The 12,812-nt window shown below is 33.9% G+C and overlaps 1 protein-coding gene across 4 annotated transcripts in view; it reads left to right on the plus strand.

Moving 5' to 3' along the window:
- Positions 1-12,812, plus strand: part of MYSM1 (Myb like, SWIRM and MPN domains 1) — a 44,176-nt gene that overhangs the window by 17,234 nt on the left and 14,130 nt on the right. For all 4 annotated transcript variants that reach the window (XM_032296845.1, XM_032296846.1, XM_032296847.1 and 1 more), the window contains 6 exons: positions 619-1,382; positions 5,769-5,899; positions 6,740-6,843; positions 8,206-8,283; positions 9,990-10,078; positions 12,628-12,682. In XM_032296845.1, the coding sequence (XP_032152736.1) occupies positions 619-1,382; positions 5,769-5,899; positions 6,740-6,843; positions 8,206-8,283; positions 9,990-10,078; positions 12,628-12,682 (1,221 nt within the window). The remainder of the gene's footprint in view (positions 1-618; positions 1,383-5,768; positions 5,900-6,739; positions 6,844-8,205; positions 8,284-9,989; positions 10,079-12,627; positions 12,683-12,812) is intronic.

The raw sequence follows: 12,812 nt of genomic DNA on the forward strand, positions 1-12,812 counted from the left end.
GTAATCTCTATAATATAAGTTTATTAAATAAGCCTGCAAAAAACAGTTTGTTTCTGTTGTCCCTTATTTAAATGGAAGATAGTTTTAATATACACAGTGAAGATGTCAGTTAGATTTCTGTAAGGATTATTTTAGCATTATAAGAAAGAATCAGCTGTAGTATCAGATGTTCTGAGAAATAAGCCTTTAAAAATATTTCAATATATTGTACAGTACCTTAGTATAGTATAATAGTTACTGGTTCATTACACATGGTTGATCTGAGCCAGGCTGCTGTTTTCAACTTAATATTAAAAAATAAGTAGTAGTTAAATATAGGTCATGATTATTTGACTAATAATCACCAGACCCATGAATTAGTTATATAGTTATAGAAATTTTAAATGCTGATCCTTTATATTTAAAATGCAGTTGTAGTCTATGGCCATACCACCCTGAATGCGCCCAATCTTGTCTAAAATGCAGTTATAAACCCTTTAAAGAAAAGTGCATTAAAGGTATAATGTACCATTAACATGTACTCAGTTTAATAACACTGTATTTATCCTTTTTTTGTGTGCCAATGATTAAATTTTTAAATCTTAATATTATGGGGATTTTATTCTGATTTTTAATAAGGTCAAATGCGGCCTGGAGAAAGAAACACCAAATCAGAAGAACGGCCATAATCTTCAAGTTATAAATGAAAATAAAGGGACAAAGGCATGGACACCATCATGTTTCAGGGGACGTGCTGATCCCAACTTGAATGCTGTAAAAATTGAAAAGTTATCTGATGATGAAGAAGTAGACATCACAGATGAGGTGGACGAGTTGTCTTCTCAAACACCCCAAAAGAATTCTAGCAGTGATATCTTGTTAGATTTTCCTGATAGTAAAATTCATGAAACCAATCAAGGAGAATTCATTGCTTCTGACAGCCAGGAAGCTGTCTTTTCTAAGTCTTCCAGGGACCGTCTTCAAAATGAAAAGCAAGATGAAACACTTTCAAGCTCGGAAATTACATTGTGGACACAGAAACAGAGTAGCAGTGACAAAAATTCAGTCAAATTAAATGATCAGAAATTTAATGAATTGATTAAAAATAGCAACAAACATGATGGAAGGGGAATCATAGTTGACGCCAGGCAGCTGCCTTCTCCAGAGCCTTGTGAAAGTCAGAAAGATTTGAATGATAATGAAATGCTTTTTGATTCTTCTTGCCAAATGGTAGAGGAAAGTCATGAGGAAGAAGAGCTTAAAGCACCAGAACAGGAAATAGAAATAGATAGAAATATCATTCAAGAAGAAGAAAAACAAGCAATTCCTGAGTTTTTTGAGGGACGCCAAGCTAAAACACCAGAACGCTATTTGAAAATTAGAAATTACATTTTGGATCAATGGTAAGAAAGAGTTACATTTTAGATGTTGTTTTAAAAACCTGATATTCTGAAGTATTTTAATTAGGCCTATACAGAACTTAGAATTTTGCTGGTAAATCTAGAGATCACTTCAGTAGGGAAGATTTAAAATTTCTTGTGATGAAACTTTGAAAGCTTTAGTAAACATCACTTATAGCTATCATAACCCATCTTTTTGTCTATTCTTAGATTGTGGGCCTGGTAAAAGGGACAGCTGATTGTTTTATGAAACAGTCTCCTAGGACAGTGTTAGGAAGATATAAAGTGAACACTACTGTACGGGAAAAGGGAAATAATTCTTTCAAGTTTATCATGTTCTTTGAATACAAAGAAAAGTTCGATGACAGGAATAGTATTAGATATAGCCAGATTGCAGAAACACTTCTTCTAAATAGTGATCTTAAATGCTTTTAACTTTGAACTTGTGGCAATAATGTGCTGTTAATTTCTTCAGCTTTATCAGGGTGCAGTTTTCTGATAGATGAGGCTAATTCTCTAAATTGTCAGTACCACTTATTAATTATTTAATGAGGGCTAGGGAATAAACCAAAAAATTTCCCACCTTATTAGCCTAGTTTGAATTTTTATAAATAGCTTAATTAAGCCATCATTAAACATTTGTAATTGCTGGCTTGGCTCAGTGGCTCATGCCTGTAATCCCAGCACTTTGGGAGGCTGAGGCAGGCGGATCACTTGAGGACAGAAGTTTGAGACCAGCCTGGCCAACATGGTGAAACCCCGTCTCTTCTAAAAATACAAAAAAAAAAAAAAAAAGCCGGGCATCGTGGCAGGTGTCTGTGATCCCAGTTACTGATGATGCCGAGGCAGGAGAATTGCTGGAACCTGGGAAACAGAGGTTACAGTGAGCCGAGATCATGCCACTGCACTCCAGCCTGGGAAACAGAGCGAGACTTCATCTCAAAAAAATTTAACCAAAGCAGATTCATAATTGCCAACACTGTTTCAGAAGCTATCAGATTTTATAGGGCCATCTTTATAGAGAGCTTCCTAGTTCCGTGAGCAGGGGTTCTGCTTTGTCTCTTGCTTGTTTTTTTGTATCAAAGCCTTCCGGTCCTATTGCAGTAACTTTCTGCTATAACCTAGAAGGGTTACCAAAGGAAAACAACTGGCTATAATAAAGCAGTAACCTTTATTTTACCCACACAATATAAGTCACTGGTTTTTAAAGATGGCTGTATTCTAATAGGAGGAGCTTTGTCCTTTTTCTTTACTCTTATTTTACAGATGGTTGAGGTGCTGAAAATACATGTGGGTCAGGGCGGCATCATACAAGTATCCTTGTAAGGAACAACTCCTGATTTTACGTAGTGCTTTATAGTTTTTAAATAGCTTTCCTCTATCATATTTGATTTTTTAAAACAATCCTGTAAAATATGCAGATGGTATTATATCTATTTGATAGAGAATGATGCTGAGATCAGGAGAGGTTTAGAGACCTGCCTTTGATTTACAACCAGTCACTGACACATGAAGGACATCAGTCCAAGTCTTGACTATAAATCATTCTTATTCCCCATGGCCTAATTCACACTTTTAACAAAGACTAGTTAAATTTCTATTGGTATCTACTTTTGTTTTTGGAAATAAGAGGGTGAATGGCCAAAATTTAGAGACCTTGAAATAATAGCTAACTCAAAAATGTCCGTATTGGCCAGGAGCAGTGGCTCACAACTGTCATCCCAGCAGTTTTCAAGGCTGAGACAGGAGGATTACTTGAGGCCAGGAGTTTGAGATTAGTTTGGGCAGCAGAGTAAGAACCTGTCTCTACAAAAAATTTTTTTTAAATCTTAGGCACGATGTTGTGTGCCTGTAGTCCTAGCTACTAAGGAGTCTGAAGCAGGAGACTCACTGGAGCCCAGGAGTTTGAGGCTGCAGTGAGCTGGGATCATGCCTCTGTATGTACACTAGCCTGGGCAACAGAGCAAGATCCTATCTCTTAAAAATGTCCATATGAATGATCAGTGTATACTTAATTGTTACTTTAATCAAATTCTATATTTGTTACTTTGAATTTTGGATTCCAAATGAGGCAGAATAATTTATATAGGTATTATAAATTACATGCCAGTAGTTTCCTAAGTCATTTGCCTTGGTTCATGAAACTGGTTAGGTATTGCTATTTTATTATGGTGATTTAGCAGAACAGTGTGAAGGCAAAAAATGTTTTGAACAGGAACTCACATCTGTTCAGAAATAGAAGAGAGTGAGTGGGTTAGGGACTGGAGGTGGTGGTAAAAAAAAATAGACGGAAGAGTTAAAGTTTTAAAATAAAAAGAAGCCTGCCAGATTTGTTTATGGATAAAAGATCCTTATCATAAAAGCAGATGCAGTTGATTCCCTGGTTAGGGGAATATTTTTATTAAAATAGTAATCAGTACCATGACTGAATGCCTCCCAAATACCATGCACTGTATTTAAATCATCTCCACTCCTTTTGACAACCTCATTCTTGTTTTATAGATAAGAAAAAATGAGGTTCACAGAGGATAAAAAACTTGTTCCAGGTCACCCTAGTAAAGGGGATATTGGAGTCTGTATTCTTGACTCATTATTTTCACACTTCCAACTCAGGGCCTTGACCCTGACTTTTTACTGGATGTTCTTTCCCCAGTCTGGCAAGTGTTGCTTTCTTGTTGCATTGAAGTCTGGTCAAGGGAAACTAGAGGCTTATCTAAAGTATCTCATGTATCTCTTCCCTTTCATTCTCTTTTCCTGTGTTTTAGTTTCTTCGCAGAACTTATTACCACCAAAAATAATACATTTTTATTTGTGTATTGTCTCTTCTCCCCTCAACCCCCTTATTATGCAGGCAACATGAGGGCAGATTTTTATCTGTTTTGTTTGTTGTTGAATCAGTAGTTCTTAAACAATGCCTAGAATATAGAAGACACTCTTATTTGTTAGGGGGAAGATTGAACATATGAATCATCATTATTCCATGAACAGGTATTTTTAGAGTACTTACCATTTGTTCAGCACTGTGCTAGATTACTGAGTTCTGTTTAAAGCCTTTTAATTTGAGTAGTCTTCTGTTAGCTCAGTCTAGTTTTTTTCAGACTACTTTGGTTTCTTGGTAGCCATGCTCTTGCCTGCTTTATTGCCTTCATTTGTATAATTTTGTTTCCTTTTATTGCAAGACACACTGAAATCTCAACGTTTCTATGGAAGTTGTGATACCCTCCCACATCATAAATTATTTTTACCCTCTATTCTGCTTAGTGAGGCCAACACCCTATCTATCCAAAGTAGTCTGTGCCTGTTTGTCCCACCCTAGCCTCTTGACCTTCTTACTTAGCACTATTGCTACCTGAAAATGTAATATATATTGTTCATTGATTATTGATAGTCCCTTCCATTAGAATGTAAGATCTGTAAGGTCAGAAATTTTACATTGTTTATCTCTGTGTCTCTAGTGCTTAGAACAATATATTTATGGAATAAAATAATAATTGAATGAGAAATACACATGTTATATGAGACATCTGAATACCTTAATTTATATCTGTACTTGAATTCTGATTCTCTCACTTCCTTGTGTAAGCGTTTTACTCCGACCCCCTTGTTTCCTCATTTCCAAAATGAGAATAATATTAATAAAATCACCTTGTATAATTGTGAAGATTAAGGATGTGTAACTCAGTACAATAATCTGGCATAAGCACTCAGTAATTAGTTTCTACTAAGTTCTTTATTACTCGAATTTTATATTGTGCCATCTAGCAAGGTACATTAAGAATATTCAGTAAATACATGTTTTGTTACATAAACCTCTTTTTTCTTTTATAATCTTTGGGAGTTTCTTGATTCCACTTTGGAATCCCTTATTACATCTGTTTCTATTTTCCACTGAGAGTACTTAATATTTGTTGTCATCATAATTAAAAACAAATATAAAATGTTTAAGCATTTATAAGATAGCTGATAATTGAAAGAAACTGTTCAGCAAAATAAGAGTAGATGAACCTAAGTAATGTATTAAAAATGGAAAATGTCTAATATTTTCTATATATTATCAAAGTGTTCTTTGTATTTGAAGATTCAATTTGTATCTGTACATAAATAAATTTCTAACTTCAAGGTCCTGGGATAACTGGAATCTATGAATTTAACATTGGGAAAAAAATAATGCTTGTAAAAAATTACACTAATAAGTTATTGTATCATTTATAGACATTTTATTTCAGAAAAAAGTACTCTTGGTATTATGTATTAGTATTGTATTTATTACACATTTATACATTGAAAAGGTAAAATTTTAAGATATTTCAAATATTTAAAGTTTTCCCCAGAAATCTTTTTTCACATTTCTATTTATCAAAAATAATTGTACTTCCATCTCTTAATTAGGGAGATATGCAAACCGAAATACCTAAATAAGACCTCAGTACGTCCTGGCCTGAAGAACTGTGGGGATGTTAATTGTATTGGACGGATTCATACATACCTCGAATTGATAGGAGCAATCAATTTTGGATGTGGTAAAAAATAACCCAACAACATCTTTGACTTGACATTTTTTTTTTTTATCCTTATAGCGCCCATTCATTTCTATGATGGTTAGAATTCAAGTTGTTTTAGGTAGAATTTGGAGATGCTATAAAATTATGAAATAAATGTTTTATTAAGATTTTACTGTTAGTTAAACTGTGTTTTCATTTGACCTACACTGAAAATTGAGAGTGTAATTTTAAAGGTAAAATGTTTAAGTAACAGAAATAATTTAAGAATACAGTTCTTTAGCAGATAAAAGTAAAATTGTTTTATGAAAAGTCTAGTAACAGCCCATTTAATTTGCAAAAACTGTATTCGTGCTAGAAATGCTGCCTAGCACTGTTTAAATAAAGGAAATAATTTGTGAGCCTCTACACTTAAATGTAATAAAAGTGTCAAAATATTTTTCATGGAAGACTATTTCATACTGAGCTAGATAGAATTTAGTTTGCCCTGGAGTCTGTCCTTCATTTCAGTGTCTTTGTTTTCCCAAAGCTTTGAATATTTAGACTAGCTTTTCAGGAAAACTAAAGCATTTTTTGCTTCCTCAGCCACCAAAAGAAAAATTAAATCATGTTTTCTGTATTAGACTGCCAAAGTTAGCAAAAATTAAACAAATTACTCATTTTCTAAATATTCCATGTTATTGAGATTTGCTTGTAATAACAGCATTACTTTTATATGAGGACTGCTAAGTAGCACATCAAATATATGATTGTGAAATAAGAGTCATAGAATCTCCACTATAGTCAGTGTACATGTATTCCTATTTAACAAATGAATTTCACAAAATAATAGATGGTTTTGTCTTTCCTGAATTCCAATAGAACAGGCTGTATATAATAGGCCACAAACGGTTGACAAAGTACGAATCAGAGACAGGAAAGATGCAGTAGAAGCATATCAACTTGCCCAGCGTCTGCAGTCTATGGTAAGCAGTCATCTCTCTCACTCAGTCCTATCTCTCCACATTGCTGCTTACCCTGTTTAGTGCGGTATACCTACAGCACTTCTCTTTAGCTGCTTAATAAATGGCCATTTAGTAGAAAAACATGTTTCCTCTTGTATTTCACTTTAGCCATTCACATTTCTGGCTTTCATTCAATTTCATCTTGCTTTCTAAGTCAAAAACAAACCTAAAAATCCTTAAAACGTACTAGCAGACTTGATGCAGAAGCATAATGTTTTGTTAAAATGGTCTTGGGATGCTTCATTTTGATTTATAAATCTAATGTGTCTTTTAAAACTATATAGTTCAGGGGTTTTTTTCTCATTTATTCTTTTAAAATTCTTAACCTTAAGAATCACCTTTTTGGAATAACTAGGCATTATTTTTTAATTCTTGGAGTCAGTTTTATAATATTTTTACATCTGTAAATCATACTTTAAAGTTACCTACTAGAAAAAAAATACATCTTGGGGAAAAAATAAATAAAATGTTATCCAACATTCTTTATAAGGCAGAGTCATAATATGATCTTGTTAGTTTTACTAATGAATTAAATTAGTAATAGGTAAGATAAATGAAAAAGAAAGTATAGGTACTCGAATAGCTGTTTTTCTCAGAGTATTTAGGCTATAAACCATTTCTATCTAGATTTACTATCTTAAAGAATGCTTTCAAGTAGAGTTGTTGTATATGGTACTAGTCATACACTGTCCTTTGGCAACTGGTCCGTTTTAAAGGCCTCACTATTGAGGTTTGCAAAACAGGATGTTAATAATGTGGTCAACCAACTTTGTAATTTTTCATTATTTGATCAACTAGGCCATCTCCTTTCCAAAGCTGAGAGATAATTATTTTGCTTCTAGTTTTCAGTATTACACCTCTTGCTGTGTGTTCTTGCAGATTTTCTATCACAAGTGGTTGAAAAGCCATTTTCTTGGTGGTTCTTTTTGATCTTAAAAATATTTTTCTCCTAGTGTTTTAGCTCCTACATGATGAAAGGAAATAGGAAGCTAAGAAGGAATGCAAGCAAAATACAGAAAATCATTACTGATCTTATTTTTTAATACCTGCTGCCAGCACCCAACCCACACCCTGCCCACCTGCTGCTGGTGCTCCTGCCCTTACCTAGCCATCACTGATTTATTATATTTGTAAGCAGAGTGCTAACTATTGAACATAAATTAATAAAATAAAAGTTTGTCAGGCATTGCCGGAGATTATACTATTTAAATTGATAGATTAATTGACTTTTAGATAATTATTATTTTCATTTTGTGTATTAATGTGCTATGATTTCTCCATGTTAATCCTTCTACCTTTTGCTTTTCTTTAATTTCATCACAGCGTACAAGGAGACGTAGGGTCCGAGACCCATGGGGAAACTGGTGTGATGCAAAGGACTTAGAAGGACAAACATTTGAGGTAACTTTGACCTTTCAAATGGCTCATCCATGAAAACTGCTTTTTAAATATGTATTTGTACATCTTAATGTCATATGTGTTGTACTTGTTTCATACATTAACATATATGTCTTCATTCCCATGTTAATTTGTTTGTCTAGAAGTCACCAGTAAACGCCAAAGTAGAAGGCATTGGTGGTACAGTTAACTAGGATTTTAACTCATTTCAGAACTCTCTGTCTTTATATTCTTATCTCTAGCTCAAGATAAGTGTGTCAAGAAATTGATATGCCCAGTTCGTTTCATTAAACATTTATTGGATGAGGTTCTGATACACCAATTAAAATACTGTTCTAAGCATTAGATAACAATTGAGTTACAAATATTTAAGTGTTATTTCTAATAATAAAAACTACCGTCATAAGAGGAAACATAGACAGTGAATTTTGTGGTTGTGTGTATACACACACGTGTCTTCTAAATATATAATTTTTTTTGTAACAGCTAGTGCAGTAAAATGGATAGAATGTGTGAATGTGTACATAATAGCTTTGTTACTTTGAGCAACTACTTAACCTTCCACAGAATCTCATGTTTTTTTAACTTACTAACTGTGAATAATAGTAATGCCTCCCTCAAAGGATTGTTGTAAGAAAGAAATGAGATAGACTATATAAAGGTCCTAATTCTAGGTATTCAGTAAGCCTTGCATGCACAAGGTACTCAACAAACTTGAGTTGTCTGTCTTTCTTCCTCTACCTTCCCTGCCCCCAACTTCTCACCTGAGTACCATTCTAGGCCCAGTCATTAGTAATTCATCCTTCTGGTAAGGGACTTGTATTTCTAATAGGAAAGACAAAATCTATGGTAAGTTCAATAATGTTGGTCCCAAGAATTATAAGGTTTTCCCAAAGGGTGTGATCAGAGCAGGTTTCATAGAATATGTGGAGTATAATCTGATCTGAAGGATCTGAAAAGAATCTCAAAAAGGAGATGAAAACACTTCAGGCTGAGGGAACAAAGCTAGAGACATGGAAAAATACTGGATGTATTCTGGAAAAGGTGCATAGTTCATTTGGACTGGTTAGTCATAGAAATGGAATAAGTAGAGGTTTATTTTATTTTGTAAACACCCATAAAGGGTTACTATGTATCACACACTGTTGTCAGTATTTTATAAACATGAACTCAGTCTTCACAATAATACCATAACAGTGGTATTATTATTTACTTTTTATTATTACTTTTATTGTTCCCATTTTTAAGAATGGCATAACTGAAGCATGAAAGCTTTAGAACTTGCCTAGGGTCACCCAGCTAGTAAATACATAGCCAGACATTCTAGATCCAGAATCTGTTCTTAATCGTTACTCTGCACTGTGCCAGTTGTGAAAGAAAACTCAACACCGTAGAATATGGTAAGTAGAAACGGGAAATAAAAGACTCCGGTGATTCTGAGGTTTTCGAACCTGGGTGACTGGTACCATTGAAATGGGCAAATCAAGAGAAGTAGATTTTCAGTTTGGGATGGCTATATCTTTTGAAACAGTTTTTAAAAAAATACTGTCCAGCCTTTGTACCGTGTTGGTAGCAAAAAAGAAAACCCATCTGTATCAGTTTAGTTTCTCTTGTTTTCACATGCCCTTAAATTTGGTTTTAAAGGACTATTTTTTATTCTGCCTCTTAGTAGTTGATGGATTCCTTAATCAATTGGAATTTTGTTTTAGCATCTCTCTGCTGAGGAGTTGGCAAAAAGAAGAGAAGAGGAAAAAGGCAGACCTGTTAAATCTTTAAAAGTTTCAAGACCAACAAAAAGGTGTAGTGTTATATAAATGTGATTTTTAAAAATTTATCACAAATGGCTAATGTATGAAAAAATATTCAGTAGCTACATTGTTGTTTACATTAAGTTAAAAATTCTACAGTTTTTTTAGATTTTTTTTTTTTTGTTTCACTGATTATGAATTTGGGAGACCTAGAACAAACGTTTTAAATTTGTTCAGATTCAGTGAACATAGGATCCAACATATGTTGTAAAGGGGCCTTGTTTAGGACAGGTTGGTCATTCAACTCTAGACGTTATGGACAGAAGACCTCATAAAATGACTGGGTTTTCTTTGGTGGTACTAATTGTTAGCAAGTTGTTGCATAGTTTGTCGTTGTTTTCTAATGCCTGGGTAATCTAAAATTTGAACCTTTTAAAATTAAGGGTCACCAAATAAGTTAAATGCCCCAATTTTCTATTCTCTCTTCCTGCAGATGCCCCATTCAATAGACTGTAGTTTGTCAGTGTCCCTTTTAAAACAAGATACCCAGGAATGCCATTAGATATTATTTTTACCTGATATATGTCCTTAGGTACACCTTAGGTTCTCATTTATAAAACAATAATTAAAGTAGCTAACACTGTTAGCTGTGTTTTAAGCACTTTATTAATAATCTTCATGACAGCCCTATGCATTAGTTAATATTCTCACTCCCATTTTACAGATGAGAAAACTGAGAGGCATAGAGAGGTTTAGTAACTTGCTCACACTATTAAGTAGTGTAGCTGTTGATTTTAAACCCAAGTGTTAAGCTTATGAATTCATACCCATAATCATTACATATTACCTCTCTAAAATAAAAATGAAAACTTACACAGTTGTTGTGAGACTAAATTAGATAAACAATGTAAAAAATATTCATAAGGTAGGACTCCTCATCCAATATACAGACAATTGATTTTCTGACTCAATATGTAAGACTTATATTTATTGTGATTTTCAAGTCATTGTTCCAGGTCATCAGAATCTTTTTGAATCGAGATCCACTTTTTTCATTTTAGCCTTGGTAGCACTGTATCATTAACATTTCAATAAGCTTGCCTTTCCTGCCATTAATCGCTGATTGAACTTAGAGAATGTAAACCTCATTGTTTATATCTTAACAACAAAGATATTCATTCTTCAATCAGCTATATAGATTACCACAGTTAACCCATATAGCTTCATCTTATGCAGAAGGATAATCGTAACAGATGTCTTGTTTAATTTCAGATAAATATATTTGAGTCTTTAGTTTCTAACGGATCATTCCCATCAGTAGTGTCTACAATAAGGTCTACTTATGCCTTACATTTTCATGAACTCATTTTGCTTAGTCACCTCTTCACTTGGTTAAAGATCACACATGAGCTTTTTCATATTTTTTTCTAGAATTTGACTAGTATTCAATAACTAATTCCTCCTTTTCTGCAGTCTGCTTTTTTGTGCTGTGAAACAAGCTCAATAATTGCCTATTTCTAATCCTTTGGTAACTTTCCCATTTTCTGCAGTTCCGCAACAAACATTAACAGCAGTTCCATATCCATGGTTCTGAAATGCTCTGGGATGTTCCTTCTGTGCTATTTTCTCATCTATCTTGGCCTTCAGTTTCTTTTTGTATTGATTAAATACTTTCTAATTTAAAGGTCTTTCTTCTTTATTCAACAAGTGACTTTGAATGTCTATAGTATATGCCAGGCACGGTTCTGGTCACTTGGGATACATTATTAAGCCAAACAAAATGTTCTCTTGAAGCTAACAATCTGTGGTTGAATGGGAACAGAGTTGCCCTGCTCTCTTCCAGTTATGTTAATGCAAATGTATACCTGTGTGAATACATATCCTTCTACCTCAGTCTCCCGAGTGGCTGGGATTACAGGCACATACCACCATGCCCAGCTAATTTTTGTATTTTTTTTATAGAGATGGGGTTTCACCATGTTGCCCAGGCTGGTCTCAAACTCCTAGGCTCAAGGGGTCCGCCCACCTCGGCCTCCCAAAGTGTTGAGATTACAGATATGAGCCATCGCACCTGACCACTTTTTCACTCTAAGAGGTTATCATAGGACTAATACATTAATTTCTTTAACAGAACTGTTTGTCATTCATTCATTCAAAAAAATGTTTTAAGTTCCTACTCTATAATGGGCACAGTATTGAACTGACTAGCGTTTTTGATAAACTTCCATCGTTCTTGAACTTTTTTGGGGGTCTCATGACAGATAATTATATTTTCATTGAAATTTTTGAAATCTGCTTTAAGTGTGGGACATACGTCTGATGGTGCATAGTGTCTACTTTGGGTGTCAAAGGAAATTAAGACAACAGAATGACTTTATCTCAAAGTCCCTGGGATTTTTTTGTTCTTGTTAAATCTAAAAGAATAGTGCTTCTTTTGAAAGGATTGATGGAACGGCCTAAGAAACTCTCCTAGTTTAATATTTTTCTCATTTATACAGAATTTGGGTATAGACTATTGATACATACTTTCAAATTTGCAAATAAATGCTATCTTCCTAATCTTGAGATTATATTAAAAATAATTTTTTTTCTTTTTCAGCTCATTTGATCCCTTCCAACTGATACCTTGTAATTTTTTCAGTGAAGAAAAGCAGGTACTATTTATGCATTCATGAATGACCATAGACAATTCCCCTTCCTCTGTCAAACAGGAAATACTTACGCTTTTTCTATATGTGCAGGGCATATGTATGGGAAAAAACTGAAAATGAGAGAGAAATTCTC

The sequence above is a fragment of the Sapajus apella genome, unplaced genomic scaffold (assembly GCF_009761245.1).
Source record: "Sapajus apella isolate SASKATOON/1434 unplaced genomic scaffold, GSC_monkey_1.0 scaffold36, whole genome shotgun sequence".
NCBI classification, from domain to species: Eukaryota; Metazoa; Chordata; class Mammalia; order Primates; family Cebidae; genus Sapajus; species Sapajus apella.